General features: G+C 48.8%; 1 protein-coding gene across 1 annotated transcript in view; it reads left to right on the top strand.

The window, feature by feature from the left end:
- Positions 1-24,301, top strand: part of myo3a (myosin IIIA) — a 35,681-nt gene extending 11,380 nt beyond the window's left edge. The window contains exons 4-38 of the mRNA XM_062559267.1: positions 1,558-1,662; positions 1,801-1,900; positions 3,905-3,981; positions 5,117-5,262; positions 7,275-7,340; positions 7,459-7,614; positions 7,773-7,814; positions 8,459-8,555; positions 8,707-8,823; positions 8,913-9,017; positions 9,153-9,236; positions 9,635-9,837; positions 10,005-10,103; positions 10,185-10,299; positions 10,629-10,755; positions 10,875-11,085; positions 11,175-11,322; positions 12,093-12,246; positions 12,404-12,492; positions 12,616-12,745; positions 12,852-12,925; positions 13,094-13,135; positions 14,250-14,324; positions 14,537-14,617; positions 14,748-14,953; positions 15,051-15,162; positions 15,914-16,076; positions 16,155-16,241; positions 16,331-16,454; positions 16,540-17,608; positions 17,698-17,842; positions 19,590-19,681; positions 20,498-20,538; positions 22,063-22,311; positions 22,562-24,301. Coding sequence (XP_062415251.1) covers positions 1,558-1,662; positions 1,801-1,900; positions 3,905-3,981; positions 5,117-5,262; positions 7,275-7,340; positions 7,459-7,614; positions 7,773-7,814; positions 8,459-8,555; positions 8,707-8,823; positions 8,913-9,017; positions 9,153-9,236; positions 9,635-9,837; positions 10,005-10,103; positions 10,185-10,299; positions 10,629-10,755; positions 10,875-11,085; positions 11,175-11,322; positions 12,093-12,246; positions 12,404-12,492; positions 12,616-12,745; positions 12,852-12,925; positions 13,094-13,135; positions 14,250-14,324; positions 14,537-14,617; positions 14,748-14,953; positions 15,051-15,162; positions 15,914-16,076; positions 16,155-16,241; positions 16,331-16,454; positions 16,540-17,608; positions 17,698-17,842; positions 19,590-19,681; positions 20,498-20,538; positions 22,063-22,311; positions 22,562-22,676 — 5,046 coding nt within the window. The 3' untranslated portion in view covers positions 22,677-24,301. The remainder of the gene's footprint in view (positions 1-1,557; positions 1,663-1,800; positions 1,901-3,904; positions 3,982-5,116; positions 5,263-7,274; positions 7,341-7,458; positions 7,615-7,772; positions 7,815-8,458; positions 8,556-8,706; positions 8,824-8,912; positions 9,018-9,152; positions 9,237-9,634; positions 9,838-10,004; positions 10,104-10,184; positions 10,300-10,628; positions 10,756-10,874; positions 11,086-11,174; positions 11,323-12,092; positions 12,247-12,403; positions 12,493-12,615; positions 12,746-12,851; positions 12,926-13,093; positions 13,136-14,249; positions 14,325-14,536; positions 14,618-14,747; positions 14,954-15,050; positions 15,163-15,913; positions 16,077-16,154; positions 16,242-16,330; positions 16,455-16,539; positions 17,609-17,697; positions 17,843-19,589; positions 19,682-20,497; positions 20,539-22,062; positions 22,312-22,561) is intronic.
- Positions 24,302-25,902: the final 1,601 nt, after the last annotated feature.

Raw genomic sequence — 25,902 nt, 5'->3', positions numbered from 1 at the left:
TTTACATTTGGTTAGCCCCATCAATCCTTTTTCACAAAAGTAGTAGTTTCATAGATGCAAACTTGTCATGTGCAAATGGCGACCAGTGAAAGAGTTGTTGAATCTCCATATAGGCTTTTAAACCTAAAATCATGATTTGTCCATCGTCACTGACACTGATTTCATAGGATTTAGTCGTGTTGTTGTATATAAGTATATGTACCCAAAGTTGCATGAGTCTGCAAAGTTCCATGAGTCGTTTGCGTCTCAAATAATAAAAAAAAATCTTCCTCTCAGCTCACGTGGAGCCGGTTATGCCAGGCCTCTCATTAATATGGATTCGTCCCTGTGTGCCCGGGTGTAATTTAATGACAAACGGCTAATAAGGCGGCGGCGCTGCGGGCCTCGCCGGTGTTCTCTGACGAGCTGCAGTGTGTCTGCACGCCGGATAATAATAACAATAATAACAATGTTTCTATTATGGTGATGCTATTGTAACAGTCAGCGTCATCATTTCTGTCGTTATGCGACACTTTAGCCAAATCGTATTGCCATGTTCCCCCCTAACCTTTTAAAGGGAAGTGAATATTTCACCATACGGCCCCGGGCTTTTTTTTTTTCTTCTTTTTTTGTGAATAGAAACAAATCGTTTAGTTGTGTCAATGCTGGGGTCTATGAATGATTTATTAGCCATCTTTTCTGACACGTGATGTTTAGAACACAGCTGCAGGGGACTGATTCTTATCCCAAATCATCACACACCACTACGTGTGTGTTGCCTAATTAAGCTTTCAGTTTACAAGTGCAGGCAAATTAGTGTAATTATGCAAGAACAAGTGTTTAACACATCAAACGATGTGATGGAAATGTTCTAATGCAAAATACCGGTGAAAGCTTCACATGTTTTATGCCTGTGTGGATTATTTGTGTCACATGCAGAACATGTGATTTCTCTTCGGTAAGCAGCACTGTGACTGACATGTGCTAACGTGCATTTCTACCTCTGGCATCCGAAAGAAAGACCTGAATTAAGGGTTGTAACTGTTGCCAAGGCAACCCACAGGGTAATCTTCTGTAATTTGCCGAGAGGGAGTGCTGCTGTTGACTGTGGCGATGCACGCAGCGCCACCAGAGGAAAACTCCTCCAAAACGCCAAAATAAAAGGTTCTTTTGTGGGCGTCGGTGCTGATTTGAATCTCGTTCTGCTTCCAGCGTGTGAAATTCTGCGCCAATAACGTCGTCTCTTTTCTGCTGCAAGTGCCGCCCGCCTTTGTCTGAGGCCATAAGAGGATGCCCTCCCATCGCAGGATGATTTGTGCATGTTTAATATTTACCCCGCTGAGTCATCACAGCGGTGGATTAAAACCCTGCACACAAAGTGTACATTCTCCCACCTCCCACCGCCCGCTAAGCTGCCTGGGAAAGATAAGCCGCTACAGGTCGACGGAATTACTTCCCGCTTTTCTCTCCCGTGAAATCTCATCATCTCAACTTTCTTTTTTCCTCCTCTGGTGTTTTTTTTTTTAGCACGTTGTATAAGCTGAGCCCTGAGTGCTGACTCAGTATTCTCTGTTGCAGCTCTGCAATGGCGGCTCTGTGACAGATCTGGCCAAAGGCATGCTGAAGAGGGGGGAGCGGATGGATGAAGCCGTCATTGCCTACATCCTGCACGAGGCCCTCATGGTAAATCCGGCCTTTTGAGTGTGCACGAGGGGGGGAGACGACGAGAACGCGGCGCTTCAGTGAAAAGAGCTCGATGGGGATCATTTTGAAAGCTCTTGAACACCCCCCCCCACTCCTCTCTGTCCTTCCTGTGCGCAGGGCCTGCAGCACCTGCACGTCCACAAGACCATCCACCGCGACGTCAAGGGCAACAACATCCTGCTGACGACGCACGGAGGCGTCAAACTGGTGGACTTTGGTACGCGGCGCGTCTCTTTTTGGAGACATTCTTCTTCTTTTCTTTTTTTTTTTGTTGCCACATCCTCCGCTAATCAGCAAATACTCACTTTTGTGGCTCTATTTTTAACAGGAGAGGGTCAAATCCATTACTTTCAGCTGCGCGCCGAGTAAACATCTCTAATTAGTCTCCTCCGGGATTCGCTTCCAAAACCAGACAAGGTGGCCGACTAAATGTTTTCCCATTACGGCCCGTCTTCCCGGGACACGGCTGCTCCCGGCTCTTTGTTCGCCGTCATTTGCTTTTTTCGGGGGGGTTTTCTTAACCAAATGAGGCGCTCCGAGGCGGCCCCGCTGTGGTTCTGGGTTACAAGCTTCACAATAGGCAAATTGATTTGGACTATTTGCAGAGTATGATTAACTCCTGCTGGAAGAAAGGGAAGAAGGAAAGAAAAACAGCCGCCTGTTTTCATTACAAATAAAATCCCCACTCAACATGCGTCTAGGTTTGCATTCAGCCGGCTAATTGTGGGCATCTCTTAAAAAGCCTTTTTCTAACCGCGAAAGCACAAAGTGCACAAAGTGCACAGCTCTTAAACAGCGAGGAGAGGCCTTTAATGGAATCACTTAACGTGTGAATGTGAGGCAGAAAACACAGAGAAACCTTCTCGACCTTCTGGTTTGGTGCACCGGTCCAAGCCTAAAGGTGTTTGGGGAATAAAAACGTTTAACACTTCCGTTGGGAAGTGTGCAAAGGATTAAAAAAAAACACCTTTTCAGCAGTCAGCTGGAGCTTCTATCCGGCGGCGGCGGGGGGGTCGTGACGTTGTCAGGGTTCATAAATAGCCCGCTGCGTAGAGAGAAAGTCGCAGAGTGACGAAAGCGGCGACTGGTTTCCGCTCCGGTGCCTCACGCCGGGATTAATGGATCTCCATGTGGGGCGTGAGGGGGGAGGGGGGGTGGGGGGGTGGGGTGCACGCCACACTAAGCCAGCCAAGGAGATAAAGCCCCCGCAGTGACTCATCGTAGGCCGAGAGACAAAATAGCAAAGAGATCAACCCCCCCCCCCTCACACACACACACACACACAAAAACAATGCACAAAATGAGCAGTGGCAGAACGAGAGGCGGCGTTTGTTCGTGGGTCCCTCATGAATATTCTAATTGACGGCCTTATCTCTGTGATGATTATTAAGTGTGGCCCCCCCCCAGGCTCCACTCCAGGGCTAATGTAGTGGAAAGAGAGGGGCCTCGAGGGCTTTAATGGGGTGTACCTTCACGTACCTCGCGTTCTCACCATATTTCTATATATCATATGATGCATGTCCCCTCCTGCACGTGTTTCCAATCGGCCCACATGAAACCACATGAAACCACATGAAACCACGGAGCAGCACTGCGTCACTGAGCCGCACCGAGCCACGCTCTGCACAAACTGCGGTTCAGATCGGCGCGGAGCGATGCGAGACACGAGGTCGAAGACGCCCGCAGCGCGTCGCGCGTCGCAGCGGATCGCCTTTCGCTTCTTGGTAGCCGCTGTCTCGTCCCGGTTGCCGCTTCGGCCCCAGGAAGCCCGGGGGGGCACGCGGTGCTGCGGCGTAACGCTGATTCGTCCAGACGGGACTCGACATGCGATTGTGGGTCAGCGTGTTCCCTGTCAGGCTTTGTAATTACACAACGACACACACACACACACACAGAAATAAGGACGCGCGGCCTCTCCACCGTCTTATTCACACAGCAGTTCTGCTGTGTCCTCTTTATATGTACATATATATGTGTGTGTGTGTGTGTGTGTGTGTGTGTATAAATGTACGAGTCTCTCCGTGTTCAAAGCCGGTTTCCAGCTCAATTGTATTCAAATGTTGTTCTTGAGCAGAACCCCCCCCCCTGCAGCCGCATAAGAATTTGTAATTCAAAGCAATCTATCATTTGAAGGCATCTGTGTGTGTGTGTGTGTGTGTGTGTGTGTGTGTGTGTGACAGGTCTATCAGCCAGACTCAAGTGCGCTTTCTTTTCCCCGCAGGTGTTTCGGCCCAGCTGACCAACACCCGTCTGAGGAGGAACACCTCGGTGGGGACTCCCTTCTGGATGGCTCCGGAGGTACGGACACAGCTCTCTCTCTGGGAGGGGGTCGGGGGCGCTCGGTCCAATGATCACCACAGAGATATCGGAGGCAAACACGCTCGCTGACTTCCCCCTGTGTCGTGTGATGATGGAGGGTCTTTCACCCTGAGGTTCTTGATTCATCTGACTGGGTAAATGAGAGGGGGGGGGCGGGGGGTGGTTCCATCAAAGTGATGATCCGATCGGAGGCCTGAAGTTCTGCCGTCCTCCGATTTTCCCTTCAAAGAATAACTTTCCATTTTCAATCTGCAAATGGAAGTGGGCGTTTTTACATGAGGTTTGCATGCCGTGCAAATCGGGTCCAGACTCTGGGATTTCAATCTCATTTGTGTAAATGTTCATCAGCTGGACTCTCTGGACTGGAAGGTCTTCGGCCAAAAGGTGTATCGATGTCCGGAGTGAGATTCTTAAACTCCAGGGTTGATTAAAGAACGCAGTCTGGTTTTACTTTACGTTCTCAAGACGAGCGGCTCATGTGGCGGTTATTTGTGCGGTGAGTGTTGACACATCTGGACGTAATACAGTAATAGAGCTTTATATTTATTGACTGTTGAGGTGGTTGAGGCTTTGTTACTTTAAGTATTTATTTAGCATGTCGTCAATTAGATCATTAAGTTAAACTATTTTTGCAATATAGACTTCATGAGGGTTAATTTTACTGATCTTTTTCTTTAGAATAACTCTGTAAGTGTGTGTGTGTGTGTGTGTGTGTGTGTGTGCGCGCGCGCGTGTGCTTGTACACTTTTGTTTCAGGATGTATTCTTATGATCGACCTGGTAATGATTCGTCTGTGGACATAAGTACAGGAATCATATTGATTTCAGTTGACTGTGTGTGTGTGTGTGTGTGTGTGTGTGTGTGCGCTAGCACTGAATTGCCCTCAGCAGATGATGATGAGACTGCTTCACTGGCTGATTTGTTTATTGTGTTTCTTTGATGTTTTTATATAGATCTTTCTCTCTTACACAATAAATTAAAAAATGTGGATATTGGAAGTGGGCCCAAACTTTAGTCCAAAGGATTCACTTCCCTCTCTCCTAGAGAGAGAGAGAGGTTTTCTTAACACTGCTCATTAAATGTGTGTGTCTGTCCCTTGGTGTTGGTGCTGCAGGTGATCGCATGCGAGCAGCAGCTGGACTCGACCTACGATGCTCGGTGTGACGTGTGGTCCCTCGGCATCACGGCCATAGAGCTCGGAGACGGAGACCCGCCCCTCTCCGAACTCCACCCAATGAGAGCTCTTTTCAAAATCCCCAGGTGAGCCCCCATCACCCCCCACCCACGCATCATCATCCATCATCATCATCATCATCATCATCATCATCATCATCATCATCAGGGGGCTGCCACTCCTCCTTTTCAGGCAAATAATTGATTGATTCACAACCAGATTTCACTCAATGGTGTTGAGGCCAAAGATGAATGACTTTATATCTTAGCTACTATATGTGTAGACCAGAATATAATAGAATATTATATATAACATAAAAAATAGAGATGCATTAATGCGTGACTGTCATTGATGTTGTAGCTCCCTCGCTAATAACATCATTTATTTGTTGATTTATATCCTGTGCTGATTGATGTGAATCCACAAAAATAATTTGAGTTGTCACATAAAATGTCACATGAAATGAGTATAAAGAGCAATGAAAGAGTCCACAGGTGAAGACCGTAACGCACTACAGTGCCCTGCAAGTACTGTTGCCATTCGCCCTCTGTGTGTGTGTGTGTGTTTTGGGGGGGGGGGGCAAAGCCACACCTTCCTAATGTGAGCGCTAAGTGGGCTGAAGGTGAAGAGCGATTCTTCATGTTCTCCTCCTTCCAGCGTGAGAGCTGCATGAGCACTTGCAGACACCGTCATTGTCCCGGCGCAGCACTTTGTCCATCACACGCACACACACATCAGCCTTCCTGTGTGTGTGGGGGGGGGGGGGTCAGGGAGGGTCGCGCTCCACAGGAGACGTCACACAGCTCCCTCTGAATCTATGTGACTGCTGTAGTCGGAGCTTCAGGCCGTCGGTTCACACTCCTCACCTCCCTCCACCCTCGGCTCCGGGTTCAGAACCCCCCCCCAGCCGAGGGCATTTGTTCCAACACACCCCGTCTTATTTCATTTAGGGTCACGGCCACCAAATAGAAACAGAAGATGGTCAGGGGCAACCCTTGCATTTGACGTTTTCTGCCGTGCTCGAATACATCGCTCAGTGTTTTTCTTATCTTTACGCATTCAAAGTTGGACTCACAACACAATATAGACACAAAATAGACATTATTCTGTAGTAATAGCTGCCAAACATTCTGTTGATACAGCAGAAAAGTACCATTGTCCATGTAAAGATGTGGCAGGTAGAGGTGACTAATAACAAACTATGATATGATTCAACCAAGAACTAAAAACATCAGATGCTTAATCAATTAGTAACGTTTGCTTATTAGCTGATATCTGAGCCAAGAACCTTTTAATTACAAGACACAAATATTTCAGTAACATTTAAAAACGACACCAATTTGTAACTTCCATCTACAAGGCTTCTAAATGACATTCATGCCTGCTATATTTGGACATATAATGTCTTATATATACACGGTACTGTATCAGAACTTCCATATATCCGTTTGGACCTCGACCGAAAGTCCCAAGTAGCAACGATGTTACAAGTGAAAGAAGGACGGAGACGGGCCGGGATGGAAATTTGTGCAGAAGTCAAATCCGAGCTGTCGGACTGGAGAGCAGGTGCAAAGTTCTCTTCTAATTAACCACACGTGTAAAGGTTAAAGCTTTAATTCTTCCTTTTGTGCAAAAGAGGCCTCCCCGTGCTGTGCAGGGGGGATTCATTAAGGCACCTCCAGTGAGAGGCGTTTAATCGTGATACAAGTATCAAAGGACATCCTCATTCATGTACCCAGGGAATTAAAACGCTCACAAAGACACAATGGACTCCAAATAAATGTCTACATCGGTGTAGATAAACAGGAGATGCATGTCCCCTCATTAGAGGCGACCGTTTGCCCGGCCTCCCTTTTTTTTTTTTTTTAAAAGGTACTCTATGCAGAAGGCTGAGTTGTTCTGTTTAAAGGAGAAGAGAGAAAAAGGCTTTTAACAGTGAATTTCCAAACTGTTTCTCTTTTACGCTCGGATCGGCTGCGTCAGCACAGCGGCGAGGAGGCGGCCTTCGGTCGGGTAACGCCTCTGGATCTCCTCTGCGGGGGCCTCGGGCCTAATTTGTTCCCATCTCATCTTTCCATTTATCTCCTCCGTCCCCCAGAAACCCCCCGCCGACCCTCCACCAGCCGGAGCTCTGGTCCGACAGCTTTAACGACTTCATCTGCAAGTGAGTGCGGGACGCCGCTGCGCGTGTGTGTTTGTCCGTGAACAACGGTTCTCTACAGTATAAATCAAAGAAATTCATTGCACCCTCCCTCCTCCTCCTCCTCCTCTTCCCCGTTCAGATGTCTGATCAAGGACTTTGAGCTGAGACCCAACGTGCTGGACCTGCTGCAGCACGTCTTCATCAAAGCGAGCGTTGGCAGAGAGAAGATACTGCAGAAGCAGCTCATCGAGCTCATCGACCTCAACCAGCAAATAGGAATCATTGATAAAACAAGGTACTCTCTTGACCCCCCCCCCCCCCGGGGGTCGCGTGTCTCACACGCACGCCGTGGGCAGATTTATCGACTCGACTTCCTGCCGGCTCGTGTGCTCCTGCAGACGTCGCGGTCGAAGTGACCTTTTACGGGGCCTAATTCTATTTCTGTCATTTAAGCCATCACGGAAAGACAGAGCGAAGCACAGACAGTAACGACAGGTAACGCAGTAGATGATAGTTGGCAGTAGTTTGTTTCTTAGTCGCGACCTCGCAGTCATCGGTTCCCCGCCGCCAACCTCCCCCTCGTGAACGCTGTTGTCCTTTTGAGTCCCGTTGTCGCGTTTTAGTTGTGTTCGTTTTGATGCTGCAGTGAAGCCGAGGTCGTTATAGTCGCTGCAGTCGACGAGGTCTTCTTCTGATCTGCAACATTCAAACTGGTCCAATTCCACCGTTCTGGATGTTTAAAATGATGTTTTCCTGCTGTGTCGAGTGAAATATGTTGTGATAAATGGTCTGGTCTGTTATATCTGTGTGGCTATTAGGAAATACGACCGAGGGGGCAGATTTAGCATTTAATAAGACATAGATTACGTTTATTTCGGTCAGCTTCTGGCCTTCTTAATCTGCTCACTTAGAAGGCCGCTTGGCGTCTGGCAGGAGAAATGAAAATTGCACACAGATAACGACCAATGACTGCAGTAATGCTTCAGAGTATTATATTCACATTAAGATCTTCATCCAGTCGCAGCGTTGCTTGTATTCACACAGTTCTTGGGCTTCAAGTGAAAAGACGTAGCACTGAGTCACGCTCGCCGCTCAGTGACAGCTGCCCGTGGGTTCTGTGGGTTCTGTGGGTTCTGCAGGCATGAACGCATCCACACCAAGAGAGGAGGCCACATGAAGACGCAGAGCGACCCCGACGAGGTGGACGACCTCGCCACCCTCGAGGTTCTGGACGAGGTGAGAAAGTCGCAGTGGCCGCAGTGATTCCATTCACCCCCCCGAGGAACATCTGTCGTTCTCCCACTTTTAACTCAAGCCGTCACTACGCGTTTTTTTTTCGCCGCTCGCTGCCTGCGCCGCTAACGCATCCCCGCCCTCTGTGTTTCAGAACACGGTCACCGAGCAGCTGCAGAGCCGCTACGGACGAGATCAAATCTACACGTACGTGGGAGACATCCTCATCGCCGTCAACCCGTTCCATGCGATGCAGATATACAGCCCTCTGGTGGGTTTTTCCCCTTTCCTTCACGACCCCCTGTGTGCTCAGTGATGCACGACCAACACCGCCCCCCCCCCATCCCTCTCTCTTCACAGTACACCAAGATGTACATCGGAGCGAAGCGCACGGCCAACCCCCCGCACATCTTCGCCGTGGCTGACATCGCGTACCAGTCCATGGTGTCGTACAACACGGACCAGGTAGCGCAGTGCTTCTGGCTCACCTCGTGTGCCATTGATTGTTCTATAAAAAAACAAACACATTATAATCTGGTTTAATAGGGTATTTGAATTTAGTTTCAGTTTTAATAGTGTTGGTAAACATTGCTCCTGCAGTGCGTGGTGATCAGTGGGGAAAGCGGAGCCGGTAAAACGGAGAGCGCTCACCTGTTGGTGCAGCAGCTGACGGTGCTCGGGAAGGTGAGTCACAAGAGTCCACGAATGCAAACGACACTCTGTTAACGCCGCCTGCAGGAAGCCCGACGGCAAGCGGCTTCCTGTGCGCCAAGCGACACAAAAGACGAACCTGCTCATCTCCCCCCCACCCCCCTCGCTAAATGTGAATGCCAGCTGAATATAAACGCACTTCAGGCAATTTGAACCTCCAATGATCCGTCGATTCGAGGTTCCAGCTGAGGCCGGGCGGTGATGAGCAGCCCAGCTGGAAATAAAGTCCCCCTTTCAATTCCCTCCTTTCAAAGCCCGAAATAAGCGGCGCCGGATGAATAGAAACACGGAAAATCCACCTCTGGACAATAGCAGTATTACTTTCACTACCCTCTTCCTCTTCCTCCTCCTCCTCCTAACGTCTCTTTCAGGCCAACAACCAAACGCTGCAGGAGAAGATCCTGCTGGTCAACAGCCTGGTGGAGGCGTTCGGGAACGCCTGCACCGTCATCAACGACAACTCCAGCCGCTTCGGCAAGTACCTGGAGATGAAGTTCGCCTGCGGAGGAACGGTGGTCGGAGCGCAGATATCCGAGTACCTGCTGGAGAAGTCCAGGGTCATCCACCAGGCAGCGTAGGTGTCCCTCACCTCCCCTTTTTTCTGTCGGGCCTTTTTGTCTTTATTTCACATCCAAAGAAGGTCACCCTTCATCGCGCTGCACACACCTCCACCTCGACATGGATGGATGGATGGATAAATGTAAGCGCTTTTAAGAGCCAGGCCTGTGTGTCTCCCCACAGAGGGGAGAGGAACTTCCACATCTTCTACTACCTTTACGCCGGCCTGGCTGACAGGAAGAAGCTGGCTCACTACAAGCTCTCCGACAGCAAAACACCCAAGTAGGTTGGACATTTTCTTCTCACCCTGCAGACGTCCTACTACTACCGTCCTGAGCTTTGTGTCTCCTGTCTGATCTGCAGGTATCTGCTGAACGAGCACGTCAAATTGGGGCCCGACATAGTGAGCAACAGCTTCTACAAGCAGCAGTTTGATGCAGTGGAGCAGTGTTTCAAAGTCATCGGATTCTCCCTAGAGGTAAAAAAAAATAAAAAATCCCTGCATTGATTACCAGCCGCAGACATGCTCCCACACTTCTGTATTCAAACCAATGCAGAGAATTTAAAAAGTAGTGCATCAGTGGTTCCTTAGATGCACTATTTGGCAGACATGGTGATCCCCTCTGGGATCTGCACGTCAATAGTACTGCAACCACTGGCCTTTAGAGCCTCTGACTGGTAGAGCGCACAGATGAATGTTATTCAATGAGTGAACAAAGGAGCACAGTCTGTTTACACCTGAGGGTACCTGAGGGAAGTGCTCGCTCTCTCTCTCGGCGGTGAATCCCTGTCTCGTCACTTCTGCAGGAGCTGGGCAGCGTCTACAGCACCCTCGCTGCCATCCTCAACTCCGGCGACGTCGAGTTCTCTCCGGTCGCCTCGGAGCACCAAACCGACAAGAGCGACATCGCCAACGCGCCCGTCCTGGAGAACGGTGAGAAGAGAGGGAGAGAGAGGCTGAGCTCTTCATTCCGTGTGATTCACCAGCGAGAGGCTTCCTCGCCACTTCCCTTTCTAATGACCCCCCCCGGGTGCCCCCCTTCCCACCCTCAGTGGCGTCGCTGCTGTGCATCCGCTCGGACGAGCTCCAGGAGGCCCTGACCTCCCACTGCGTGGTCGCCCGCGGGGAGACCATCGTCAGGCCCAACACGGTGGACAAGGCGGCGGAGGTAAGGGACGCCATGGGCAAGGCGCTCTACGGGCGCCTCTTCAGCTGGATCGTCAACCGCATCAACGCGCTGCTGCGGCCCGACGGCAACCTCGGGTGAGCTCGGGAGGAACGTTAGTCACGTGTAATATTAACCAGTGTATTCTTTCCAAATGCATTTCACTAAAGGCAACCTTTCCCCCCAGAGAGGACGAGAAGGGCCTGAACATCGGCATCCTGGACATCTTCGGTTTCGAGAACTTCAAGAAGAACTCCTTCGAGCAGCTGTGCATCAACATCGCCAACGAGCAGATCCAGTTCTACTTCAACCAGCACATCTTCGCCTGGGAGCAGGTAAAGACCCCGGAGCCCCCAGTCCCTCACGTCTTCACCTCCTCTCCATCTAAACGGGGACAACGTGACATCATCTGTCACTCCGCACTTTAAGGGTGGGCGGCGAGGGGTAAAATACGGCGTTGACTTTATTTACGGGAGAGAGGGAGAGGTTGGCGAGTCTCCCTGTGTGAGCTCTCGTGGGAGTCCTTTGCCTTGAGGGGGAGGGGGGGGGGGCAGAGAGCCATTTGCTAATGTTAAACGATCTGGTCCCACCCACAGAGACGAGCTATAAATCATCCTCAACGAGGGTCAATTAGGAGCCCAGGACGGTTAGCGTTTGACTAAATCTCACTCTCGGGTATTGTTGGCACCAGGCCCAGAAATACATGTGTCCTTTACTGCCCCCCCCCCCCCCCCATATATACATACGAGCATGGGGGGGGGGGGCGGTGTGCTGCGCTGTACAGAACCGCAGCGAAGGCTTCCTGTTTGCTCTTGGAGGCTCGGTGACGTCACGTTGCTTGTTTCCCCTCCCTTTGGTCATTTTTTTCCCCTCTCTGGAGACCCGGGTAATGTCACGTTCTGATGAGATCAGGTGAGCCGAATGTAATGTTCACTGAAGGGCACTTAATTTAATTTATATTAAAAGAGACCTTCTTTTTAATTTAACAGCTATTTATCCGGGCTGTATTTAAGTAGCAAGAACCGCACCCGTAAGTCCTTAAAGTCCCGGAACACGGGGATGTTTCACACTCTTCCCCCCGCCCCCCCCACCCCCCCGTGTCCAGGACGAGTACCTGAACGAGGAGGTGGACGCCCGCATGATCGAGTACGAGGACAACCGGCCCCTCCTGGACCTGTTCCTGCAGAAGCCCATGGGGATGCTGTCGCTGCTGGACGAGGAGAGCCGCTTCCCGCAGGCCACCGACCAGACGCTCGTAGGCGAGTGCCCCCCCCCCCCTCCCCCCCCAGCCCCCCCCCCCAGGCTTCCTTTGCCGATCACGACCTTCACTTTGTCGGCTGAGAACAATTGATATTGTCTGTAATCACTCACATGACATCACGCAGGATTAACGTTGTGTTTTATTGGGCATTTTAGAGAAATTCGAAGACAACCTGAAGACCAAAAGCTTCTGGAGGCCAAAGAGGGTCGACCTGGGCTTCGGAATCCACCACTACGCCGGAAAGGTAAGTTGACGTTTTGACACTAATCACCTCGAGCGCGCGTTGGCCTCTCCCCCCTCCTCCCCCCCCTCCCCCCCCCCACACACAGTGATTGTCCCCTCCTTTCTCCACCCGACTCTTACAAAGGTGATCTACAGCGCCGCCGGCTTCTTGGCCAAGAACCGGGACGCGCTGCCGGCCGACATCGTGCTGCTGCTCCGCTCGTCGGAAAACGAGCTCACGCGCAAGCTGGTCACGCATCCGCTCACCAAGACGGGTACGGGGTGGACGGGGGGAGGACGGGGGGGGAGGAGGGGGAGGAGCCGCGCCACGCTGCCGCACAGCGAGGCGAGCGGCTCGCTGATCTGGGTTTGTGTTCTCAGGTAACCTCGCCCACACTAAGGGGAAAGGCGTGAACACCATGCGGACGCCGACGCGCAGCCTCACCTTCGCCAAGGTACCGCCGTTAGCTTCTTCTAACTCTATTTCTCTAAAACCCGGCCCCTACCCGTCTCTACTTTTTCTTTTCAACGGTAATTCCTGCTTCTTCTAATCAAACCTTTTTTTGTCTCTTTTTTTTTTTTTTTCCTCCTCATCTTTGTCTCCGCATTTCTTCCCGTAAAAGATGGGAGTGCTTGCCTTTTACAATTCTTTCTCTTTCAGCGAGGTAATCAGCATATTTCCATGTAGTTTGTGTGTAGTTGTGTTTAACTAAACGTGATTTGTAAACAGTCAGTGGCCGTTAAATCCTGTGTACATCATGCATCACCTTTGTACGGTTTATGCACAAACAGGTGTTTTCTGCAGAGGGGTATTTGGGACAGGACCTTTTTTATTTAGAATTTTGCAAATGAAATGGCAGTCGATGAGTTAATGCTGAATGTTTCATTTAGTCTCAAAACAAACAAAAAAACATAAGCTGGCTCCAATACTCTTCCTGCATTTTCACTACATGTATGTCTATGTGTGTGTGATTGTGCTCACGCATGTGTGCGACCTCTAGAATGCTAAATGCATTCACATCCGCTGCAGCAGGCCTGATGACTACGATTATTCAAATCACTTACATTGTGAATCAAAAGGGACGCTACTGGTGAATAGGGTAAAAATATATTATTCTATATGAATATTTAGCAGCATTAAGACCACATTCTTATTGGAAGTTTGTTGAATTGTTGTGTTAAGATATGCAAACTAAAAACAATGAATGGCTCAATAATCTAAAATTGACAGGGTTTTGCCTGAGTTGCCTCGCCTTAAGAAGGTTTTGCATCAAAGCCGTCGGGGAAATGAGACCTTCCCTTTGGCTTTGTTTGTTTAAGCGGACGACTGCTCTGCAGAACATCGGCTCACCTGCAAGAATTGACAGGAGCTTTATTAATGGACAGTGTTGGATGAGCCCATGAATCTTATTTCCATTCGTCTGCATATGTTAGAGGAGAAAGCTCATCAAAGGCTTGGCGCTTAAGAGCCCCGGTGAGCGTAAGGCTGATGGCGCCCTGCAAACGGGTCCCCCTCGGGGTAAATGTGCTCGGAATTAGATGTGAAGCTTGTTAGAATGTTAACAAATACGTGCAGGCTAATGCATTTGAATGTGTGGTTTGTGCATTTACTTTCATGTAGCATTCTTTGTTGTAGTTTCTACAATCTCGCGGTTGATTATAGCAAGTTAAAAGCAAGTAGATTTTCTCTCATTTTGAACTTGAAACACTTGTGTTCATGCAGAAAGTACACTTCATTTTTAAACATTTTCTTCATCCATTTCTGCGTCTCTTTTGCAGCCTTCTCAGGATTCAAAGCCGGTCCCTCAAAAAAAAAGCTTGACTCCTCTCGATGACAAAGAGCAAATGCAAACGGTGATTTTTCAACGGAAGATAAAAAGCTGTAAATATGACGTTGTATAAGATGCGACCTAGATGTGCGCTTTAGGTCAACGTCGTCCCCTTTAGGCTCACGAAGGACCCGCTTGGCTTCCCGTACTCATGGAGTTGTGCTTCACTGTAAAACCCGTAGAGCGCCGTCCATTGTTGTGACTTTGGTGTCTGTTTTTTTTTTTTTTTTTTTGCAGCCGGGCGAACCGGGAGACGCGCCGTCCCACCCGAGAGAAACCACCAACATGAGGACACAGACCGTGGCCTCCTACTTCAGAGTAGGTCCCTTAACCCCTCGTATCCTCCAGTTTAAGCGGTAGACAGCTCTTGGTAGACAGATGTGCTGGATGAAGTGCATTTTTGAAGAACTGAACAAAATAAATATAGACGTCATCTTTCTCCTTCCAGTACTCTCTGATGGATCTCCTGTCCAAGATGGTGGCGGGACAGCCGCACTTTGTGCGCTGCATCAAACCCAACAACGACCGCCAGGCTAACAAGTTCGACCGGGAGAAGGTTCTGGTCCAGCTGCGTTACACCGGCGTCCTGGAGACCGCCAAGATCAGGCGGCAGGGCTACTCGCACCGCATCGTGTTCGCCAACTTCATAAAGAGGTCAGCGGGCTCCTCGGCGGGGGGTGGGGTGGGGGGATGGGTTTGGTTGGAGGGGGCGCGCCGTCTGCCGCGTTCTGACCCTGCTGACCGTTGGCAGGTACTACATGGTGGCGTTCCACGCTCACGAGGAGCCGCCCGTCACCCAGGAAACGTGCGCCACCATCCTGGAGAACGCCAAGCTGGAGAACTGGGCCATGGGGAAGACGAAGGCGAGTCACTGGGAGAGTGTGGTTTGCATCTGTTCAATAGGCTTTCGTATTAATCAAACTCATTTATTGGGGGAACAACAGACCCCCTCTTCCGCCTGTTGTATCATATGTTGCGTAACAGCGAGAGGGAACATGACACAAGAGCCGAGTTCAAGCCTCAAAAGTCTCCATTTATTCACTGTGAGAGTCAGAGCGCCCCCCCCCCCCTCCCCCGTGAGCTTGTTTTGATTACCTAATCTCATTTAAAGGACACGAAAGGTAAGGCCATGAAAATAGACTGCAAGAAGTTCGTTAACGCTCCACAACTTTACCAATTTGTTGCAGAACAGGTGCGGCTGTTTGCGTGAGAACAGAAATATGAAATGCTACGCTGCTCGTGATCGTCTCCAGTTAGTTACTTACATTAAGAAAACCATCAGCAGGTCCTCTGTCTGTTTAGATATGCAAATGCTTCAATTTATTAAATATGAGCTGGTTTGCAGAAGAGAACATTCTGAAGATTGGATTCCAGGTTCAAAATTATTGTTCCATTATGTCAAATACAGTGAATTCTGGATATCATTTATCATTACATCAATAATCTGAACTGTCTAAAGAAATTCGATTTATGTAATTGCCATTTGCAACCAAAATGTTAAATATTTAATTATAAAAGGAGCCATTATCTAATGGCGACCTTGATTCTATTCACGCTAAATAGACAACGCAGTACAACCCCCCCCCCCCCCCCCAATGTGTCCACACACACCAGGTGTTCCTCAAGTACCACCACGTGGAGCATCTGAACCTGATGGTGCAGCAGGCCACGCAGCGCATCATCCTGCTCCAGGCCTTCGTGCGCGGCTGGATGGGAGCCAAGCGATACCGCCGCCTGTTAAAGGACCGAGAGCACAGCGCGCTGGTGCTGCAGTCAGGTGAGTGGACGGCGCCGCCTGCTTCTCACACCGCCGAACCCTTACGGAATTCTGAACCCCGTCTCTCACCCCCTGCAGCCTACAGGGGTCACAGGGTGCGGAAGCGGGCGGCTGGTGACAAAAGCAAAGCCAGGTTGGAGGCCTTCATCGTCCGGTTTCAGGCCGGTAAGTGAAGCCCGGGGTGTGGGGGGGGGGGGTCTGAAGGCGCTGGTGCGTTACGTCGGTTCACGCTTCCTTCTCGTCGCCTCGTTCAGTTTGCAGGGGCTACGTGGCCAAAAAGAAATACAAGCAGTTGGTGGAGGAGAAGAACAAAGCTGCAACCAAGATTCAGGCTCGCTACAGAGGCCACAAGGAGAGGAAAAGCTTCAAAAGGAAACGGTGCGATTGAGAGGCCCTTTTATGATCAGATATCAATGAAGCATTGAAAGAAAATATGTTCTTTTGACATTTTCTTTGCCCGTAGGGAGGCCAAAGAGAAAGAGCAAGCAGAGAAGGCCCTTAAAGGGCAAGAGACCCCCGAGCCGGAGAAGCTGAGCGACCAGGAGAATGAGACCAAGGCGGCCGTGGTTTTGCAGAGCAACTTCCGGGGCTACAAAGAGAGGAAAAAGTTTAAAGAGAGAAAGAAGACGGCCCAATCGGAGTCGGCGCCGGATGCAGCGGTGCAGCCAGAAGCCGGCAGACAGCCGAGAGAGAATGACGACGAGGACGAAAGCACGTACGAGGCGGAGGAGAACGACGACAGTGATCACACGCAGGTGCCAGAAGACGAGGAGCGCGCGGAAGCGGAGGAGGGGGTGGAGGGGGTGGAGGGGGGAGGCGCCGGCGGAGACGCTGTGAGCGAAGAAGAGCAGACCAAGGCCGCCACGGTCCTCCAGAGCAACTTCAGAGGCCACAAGGAGAGGAAGAGGCTGCAGGACGAAGGCAAGATCCCGGCCCGGAGAGCAAAAAGGGCCCCCGGTGAGGAAGACGCGGCCGCAGAGGAGGAAGAGCTGCCCGGAGACCAAACCCCGGCAGAGGCGGGTGTTCCCTCGAGCGGCGTCAAGTCAGAAGAGCGAGACGAGGCCAGAGCGGCCGTGGTGCTTCAGAGCAACTTCCGCGGCCACAAGGAGCGCAAGCGGCTCGAGGAGGAAGGAAAGATCGTAAGGAAGAAGAAGAAGAAGGAGGAGGAGGACGAGCGGACGCCAGAGGCGGGATCCACGCCGGGCTCTTCGGACGAGGAGAAAGCCGCCACCGTCCTCCAGAGCAACTTCAGAGGCCACCGGGACCGGAAGAAGCTGAAAGCCGACAGGGAAGCACGGGAGAAGACGGCGGGGGACGAGGGGGAGGGGGAAGGGGAGGAGGCCCTGGACGTCGCCGACGTGACGACGGAGCGCCAGGAGGACGCAGCCGGCGAGAGGGAGAGGCTGGAGGAGGAGCAGGCCGCCGTGAAGATCCAGAGCAACTTCAGAGGCCACAAGGACCGAAAGAACCTCGAAGCCAACAAGCAAAAAGCGAGGACGGAAGCTGCACGACTGGAGAGCTTCTCCAAGCAGGTCATATCCTCCAACACGTTATATTTAGCTCCTAGCCCCCCCCCTCCACCCTTCCCCCACCCTCATATGTTGTTCTTCCTCTTCAACAGATCACGAAGACCTCTCAGGACTTTGCGGCCCTGCAGACCAAGCTGAACGAGATCATCCAGGCCCATCAATCAAACCCCGAGAACAACGGCATGTTTGTGAGAGGGAACCCAATCAATGGCTACGCGCCTCCCAACCACCAATCAAGTAGGACACTCGAGACCGCCCGTGATGACACTGATCACGAAGCCATAGCTGTGATTCATGACGTCGGCGAGGTCAATGCGCCTCGTAGATAATCAAGGAAAACCGTGGAAGAGATAAAGATCATTCTCAGGGCTGGGGAGGAGGGGGGGGGGGGTAAATGTACAGAATTTAAGGGAAGGAATCGCCGGTGTTTATTATTCCAAAGTCAAAGGTGTGTGCGTTTACGGCGGCTGCGGGGGGGGGAAAAAAGGCCCAACGAGTTTACGTTATCGTCCTTTTGACTCTCGTCTCCCCCCTCTCCACCCGGGGGGATTAGATCAAGTGCCGACGCAGGAAGCGCCCCCCCCCGGGGGGAACATTAGATTTGCACAGGTGATAGGTGTAATTGCTTTTCCAGGCGGCGAGAAATGGAAAGTTGAGCCAAACGGAGCTGGCAGCCAGGAGGTCCAAATGTCAGGCGTCCCGAGAAGAGATAATGTCGTAATCATGCAACATATCAGCGGTCGCCTTTTCTTCGCTGTAATTGTGCGCATTCCTCTATTCGTTTACATTCGCTGGAGCTTTTTTTTATCTCAAATATTTTTCGGTTGTTCGTAAACTAAACCCACGGAATGTTTGGTGTCTCTAGGAGTTACGTCCGTATTGTTTGATGCATGTGTCCATCCAATGTTTCCCCAAAACCAGGCAAAAACCTCATCTAAAATATCCTACTATCTTTAACTGGAATCCCCCTTACATGCAGCTGCGGCGCCTCTTATTGTGTATTGATGACAAACATGGAGGTGGGACTATACTATACAAACACTGCTCCACACAACTTTAACCATTCATTTGTTCGCCCTTTACGGGATTTTCTGTAGCGCGGCACGATGCCCGAGGAGAAGCAGGATGAATCATCTGTGTCATTTCGACCGCAACTCATTTATTAAATTAGGCCTAGGCTGTGAATACAATCGTTTGTGACGCGCACAATGAACGCGGCGGTCGCACGGCGCTCGGCGAGAAAGGTCGTGAAATGTCGAATCGCATTTCGTGGACATTCGCGGCGGGAGCTAATAAGACGGTGTGTGGAGACGTTTGGAGTCATAGAGAATGACCTTTTTTTTTTTTCTTTTTTTTTTTGAATGAAGTCGTTCGATGACATTACAAACTTTTTTGCCTCTTTTACCTGAGAGCTTCCGCACATGATGGATGGCTCCGTGTTTTTTTTTTTCTTCCTGCTGCCAAACGCTAATTGCTAATAAGCAAAGGTCGCTGTGAGACGTTCGTAATTGCAACTACAATCACATGACCGGAGAGGAACGTTGTACCAGTCGACACCGATATGATGGATTGCAACATGAAACACACACCTCTCTCTCTCTCTCTCCCCCCCTCTCTCTCTCTGTGTGCGACGCGTGGAATCACTCCAGCGCCGATCGTTTGCTTTGCTTGTGTCAAAGGTCGTTTCCCATGGAAAGTTCCAGCGGTCGGTCGGGCCTTGGGGTTGAACTGCAGTCCGAGCGGAGGGCAGTTCAATGAGAGCGCAGCGGGGGGGGGTCACATCGCACTCGAATGGTTTCTCTTGTTGTGACGTCTGCGCTCGGCACGTTCAGACACTGTATCTCAATACTGTGACTTAATGAAGTGAACCTACACAGCCTAAGTATTGCCGATGTGTGTGGGCGCGTTGTGGTGAATCATCGCGCGTGCGACACAAAAACGGCGCCGCCTGACCCGCTTTCCAACCGCTCGCTTTGCTTTCCAGCCGACGGGAGACAGCCGAGGACGCCCCGCAGGACGCAGCAGCCGAAGACCCTCAACACGCCGGAGGACTCCACCTATTACAACTTGATTCACGTGAGTCAGCGCAGCGTTGATCGGAAATTTATTCCTCTTTGCTTCAAACGTTCCGAGGCAAGAACTACCGGCCCGACACAAAGTTGTATGTTCCGCATTTTGTTTGGTGCATTTGACAAAAAGCTTTTTTTTTTAATGCTTAATGTTCTTGTTACGTAATTATATTTCAATGTTTGATGATTCCAGCGAGCTATAGCTCCCCACAAAATAGCTGCCTTTGCAGCGCTTAAGGTCTGTTTACCTCGCCGCCACGTCTGTGTAGTTGTAGTAATACACTGTATGATGCCTCGATCAACAATTTAATCAGTCCGACAATAGACATCACATCTCAACATGATTGACCAGGTGATTCTTTAATGAAGTACTTTCATGAATTGAGAACTGAATGACAGTGTTTAAACAGTGGTTCCCAAAAGTAAGTCACAAACCTCTAAGAGGCCACGTAAAAAAGACGCATCAATCAGGACACGCAGATTAATAAATGCAGCTTTTTCTTTATACTTTGACCCCAGAAAAAGCTAAAATTTCTGTTGTATGGACTATCTTTACTGTTGTATGTAGCTGTAAACAAACTTTCAACCCCCATTTGTCCAATAACCCGTTGCGCTAAAGGAGAAGTCTGGGAATCACGCACCATGACTCCTCCTCCGGCGCCATGAGTCGGCACAAAACGACACCACAATCCATCCGGTAGACAAGGCGCCCGTCGGCCTCCGTTCAGAAGTTTGGGAACCACTGTTCTTAAAAAAAAAAAAAAAACTTTTCAGAGCGCTTGATTGACATGCAGTCGTCTGTGCTCCCCCCCCCCCACCTCAGCGGTCCGTCCAGGATGATAAACGCAAGCCCAGGAAGGAGGAGTAAGTGTTTCAGTTCTTACTTCAGCAACCCATCACTACTAAATATACTGACGTTGTGTGTATCGCTTAAAAAGAATAAACAGAGAGACAGCAGGTGGACGGGTTACGAGGGAGTGGGGGGGGGGCGAGAGGGGGCGATAGAGAAGAGGCACAGGGTACTTTACCACAGCAGTCTGAAGACGCACACACACACACACACACACACAGGGCTAACATCCAGCATGATCATGTGTTAGCAGATAAATACAGCCAGCGATGGACAGGAGCCGTTAACGCGCATCATTAAGCACGAGAAGGTCAGTGGGAAAGATGGCGTCGAGGGTCCAAGCTGACAGCAGGACGGGAGATCGAGAGTAGACAAAAAGGGGACGGTAGCGATGGCGTGGACAAAGAGAAACAGGGAGGCAGACACCACGAGAACCACGGAATTTATACCCTTTCAAATGGGAGCCGAATCTATTTTTTTTAACGAATGAGCATCATGCGACGTTCAAGAAGACGTGGAGCTCGAAGACTGAGATGATAAACTAGTCGCAATGTTTACAGTCAATCAATGCAGAGAGAAGTAGAGATATTTTCCCATAGACTTCCATACAACTCGACTTCTTTCTATAGCCAGAGGAGTCACTAGAAAGACTGCAGGTCGGACAAAAGAAGTATATTAATCCTCCAGCTTCTTGATGTAAGAAATGTTTTCAAAGCGAGAAGCAAAGCGCACTTGTGAAAAAGGAGCAATTAAAAAAAACGGGAATATTAAACCTCAGGTTAATGCCGATAACCCAACGAAGAACTAAAAACCGTTTGTCAGCATTTACAGAACAAAGAGGCTTAGAATAGACTGCAGGTACTGAGGCAGACTACAAGGAAAACACATCACAGCTCTCAGATCAGAGTTCCAATGTCATGAAAATGAAATATCCCTAAAATAAGTGGATTCATGCAGTTCCGGTGATTAAGAAGATATACAAAAGGTCTTCACAAATGAATAAACGCTAATCTGATATTACATAAAGTGAGTGTAATAGATTTAGTCTCTTTACTGGGAGAGGACACACCTGGGATCCATCAAATCCTGATTGAAGTCAGCTGCCGACAGGAGGAGTCTATTTAAGGCCTCGGAGCTTCTTCCTCTGGAGGAAATGCTTCTGCGAATTCACCGCAATGAGTCTGTCATTTTAAAGAGACGCAAACAGACGTCTCAAGCAACAGATACAAAACTACAAAGTGCAGCTTCATGTCATAGGAATAAATACCACCATCGTTTTTTGAACCCAATCCACAATCTTTTCCAAAAACAAAATGACGTTTTATTTCTGAAACCCAACTGAGTAGTACTCAGACCTTTTATTTTGAAAATACTGCTTGCCTGTAAGGAGAAGAAAGATGTAGAAAAAAAACGTCCTCCTCACTGTTCTGTGAGGACATTGTCCGCAGCAGGGTTGGCCATTGGATTATTTAGAGACATATTTGACCCCAAAGTCTGTCCCCCCTGACGTCCTCGCGTCCCTTCTGTGCGTGCTGCAGTCCGGGGAAGCTGCTGGACGTGGATGACCACTACTACCGGACGCTGTCCAGCAGCAGGTCCGAGCCCTGCCTCTTCCCGGAGGACGCGTCGCCGTACGGAACGCCCGAGAGGAGGCTGTCTCTCGGGAGGAGGGGCTCCGTGGACGGCGGGATGTCCCCTGAGACCCTCCCCCCGCCCGCCGCCGGCAGACCGACCCGAGAGAGGGCCGTCACGGAGCCGCAGCCCCCCAGGACCGCCTGCAACGACAGGTACGTCCCCAGGTTACGCGTCACAGTTAGTCTCTTTTTACACTTCACGGTTAGTCTCTCTCTCTTTGTGCTTCACGGTTAGTCTCTGTCTTTACAGTCCAGTCGGTCAAAGTGACGATTGCTGGAACATGTTTAATGTGTTCATCTTTTGATTCTCATCTTTCAAACCATCTCTTTTGTTGTTGCTTTTGTTCTTTTCTTGCTACTTCCATCTGTCTTTTGTGTTGACTCTTGTCTCTTGCGTTGACAGATTCTTACTTCCCAGAATGCCCTCCACGGACAGTCGGACTGAGGACAACCCGTTTGACTTCAGACATCTGCTGAGGAAGACCTCCCAGAGACGAAGGCTCATCAAACAATACTGACCTCACAACTGGACGTTTTAACCGATCAGCACATAATCTGAATGGTGTTAGAAGACGCCTGAGGATTTTATCCATCAAAGCTCCTCAAAACAACTGATATGTTCCGTGTGTGAAAAGCACTGAATGCATTGATTGTAAGTCGTATTGATCTTAATGCAAATGCGGCGAAAGTAAATGTAAATAATGAAAGGCTTTCCCCTTAAAACTGTAAATGGAGGTTTTATTTATGTGTAAACTAGACATTGCTACTAGCTCGTTCTGCTGCACACGTTTTCTTTGGTCAAATATAGAGTTTTCCACTTTAACACCAAATAGAATTGCATAACATGTAAATACAGAATCCATGCTGCTAAACTTGAATACTTTGCATTTCAAGCCATTTCGTTGAATGTGTGTCTTTCAAAAGCTGCATCACTGTTGTCAAATTGCTGTGATCTGTGCTTTGTTCAACGTAAAATATATTAAATCTAGGGCCGGGACTTTAGCGCGTTAATTACGATTAATTAATTACAACGTGAGTTAAGATTGATTAATTACACAAAAAATAACACATTAAACATTTTTACGCATTTTACACTTATTTTTTGCACCGCGGAACGTTTCTCACTGGATGAGTTTCAGAGGACCGATATACTGGAGCACCAACTAGCGTTCATGACTTCAGACAACAACAAACCACAGTGAACATGAACGAAGAAGCTGACGAGACCGTGTCGGGTGGCCCCGTAAATGGGAAATCTTGTTATAATAAACTCGGCCCTAATAATATATATATTATATATATATTGACCGTACATATATTTTTTTAGAATAATTTTTTACCTATATTTAAAAAAAATCTTTTCTTTTTTGACCCTACATATTTTGACTTTTTTCACAATATTTTTTTCCCATGACATGACTGGAATGATCTTAGATGGAGCAACCTACACGTCCCTGTCACTAATGCCAAATGCCCCAAATTTCTGTACTTTAAACCTTATCTGGGTTCAACACTCAAGGGACATGGTGGCTCTTCCTAAATCCTTTTTTAGTTTTGGGTAACTGACATTTATAAAAAATCATAATGGGATATTGCCCCAGAGACGGATTGGTGCATCTTGGAGGATCAACCATGCTATTCATCCTTCCTGCATTGGTAAAGGCACAAGTGAGTTGAATTTGAATGTAACAGAGAATTGGAGGGTGGATGCACTAAAAAGGGTAAACAAATCTACACCCTGTGCCAGACTGTCAGTTTAAGGTTGTCCACAGGATGCCCTGAAGTAGACAAACATGTGATTGTCTTGAAAAAGGCCCTCAGAGGCTGTAATAAGTTTCATGTCCGTGTGACCACTGAATGAGACACATCTGCTCATCTTTACTGACTCATCCGGCCTTCTCTCCCGTCAAAAAGGTGGAACCGTATAGGCTACGTAGCATGGCTAATAAGTGATAAAAGCTTAATTAGCAATTAACATCAAATTTAGTCAATTCATCATCATTCAAAAGATTCTTCATCTTTCATGACAATGCCATCATAACTCAAGTGAACGCGCCTTGTGTTTCTGCATAACCCCCAGGGTTCACTTCTCTGAAACAACCAGTGGGGACAATGCCCCCACAACTACCTCCACGGTAGTGCGCTCAAGACTTGGCGGGTGGGATTTGAACCCACTGGCACAGAGGCTTTTGGCACCCTGCACTCAACCCTACACTACCAGTCCTGGTCACATTTTAGCAACTTTGATTCTCCTATTTAACCTTGAGCATGTGAGTTAAACCTCAAAACTCTTTTTCAATGCTATTTCCACATCTGGGCTTGAACCCACAACCTTCAAATGCAGTGCAGGCTTGTGGCAGCAGCTCTTCCGCTGTGCTAATTCACCACACACTAACCAACCCTTTGCTTGTTGTATTAAACGTTGAGATTGCTACTCAAACCTGAAGTAAAGCCAAAGGCTCAAACCCAAGACTGGGCTTGAACCCACAACCTACAGGGTAAGGACAATAGCTCCTCAGCTCTTGTGCTGCACTACCTCACCATACAGAAATTAAATTTTTGTTTCTCGTATTTAACCTTGAGACTGCTACTCAAACCTCAAAACTCTTTCAAAGCAGAAGTGATGTCTGCATGAAGGAGCATGAACCCACAACATCAGACAGCAGGTTGGAGCCTGCAGCCCTTCAGCTGTTCCCTTGTGCTATACAAGCACATGCCTCATTGTGTCTGTTTCTCATATTAGACCTTGGGATTGTGTACTAAACTATAACCAATGTTCTGAATGTACTTAGTATTGATCTACTTAAAAAAACAGTTTACAGAAGGTCTACTTACCTATAGGCTACCTGAATTTCTGAAAGTACCATATTTCTAAATATGCTATTGCTACACTTGCTGGAATTGGTTGAACAAAAATAAAAATCCATGTGAAAAAAATTACTTCTCACTGTTCTCAGGTCAAATATTTATGCAATTAAAATGCGATTAATTTCGATTAATTCATTACAAAGCCTCTAATTAATTAGATTAATATTTTTAATCGAGTCCCGGCCCTAATTAAATCCTCTGATGAATTAATCTTATTTTTACGCACCACAAGTTCTTTTGGGTTGTGCGAGTGTCCTCAACTCACGTCGGGGGTTTTGCAGATATTTGTTGGTTAAAAAAAGAAGGTACAAGATATGAGAAGCAGCTCAAACGAGCTGTATTAATGCTTGATGTAGTGTTTTCCATATTGGCTCTCCTTGAGATTAAACCACTGACCTTTTTGTGTGACATTTCATTAAAGGAGAAATCCCTGCAGGGAGTCTGTGTATCCCCAACAACACGCTGACTGCACGCACTGGCATAAAAACCTCCTAACAGCCCCAAAACATCCAGATCAAACCCCCACAGCAGGAGGGACGGCAACTGGCCTGCTGGGGTAATTCATGTTGTTGGATCGGTTCATCACAAAGGGACTAATATTGCTGTTTTCAAAAAATGAACATCAGGAAAAACAGGAGTATAAAATATATCAGTTTATGGCTTTTTTGAAGAATAATGTTATCGAACAAGGCTTTGCCAAAGGGTTGAGTTTGTGTTAATGGGCCCTTTGTGTCCCTAAGTGGTTGTTGGGGATTGTGTTCATAAATCATACCCGATGTGGCCTGCAGGCTCCGTTTGCCCCTCAGCCCCGTTTTAGGAGAGAAGAAAACTGCTGGCTTGTAATTTGAAGTTGATCATTTGTGGAATTACGCGATG

The sequence above is a fragment of the Pungitius pungitius genome, chromosome 19 (assembly GCF_949316345.1).
Source record: "Pungitius pungitius chromosome 19, fPunPun2.1, whole genome shotgun sequence".
NCBI lineage: Eukaryota > Metazoa > Chordata > Actinopteri > Perciformes > Gasterosteidae > Pungitius > Pungitius pungitius.
Note: the sequence above shows the minus strand (reverse complement) of the source record. Positions and strands in the feature narration are given on the sequence as shown.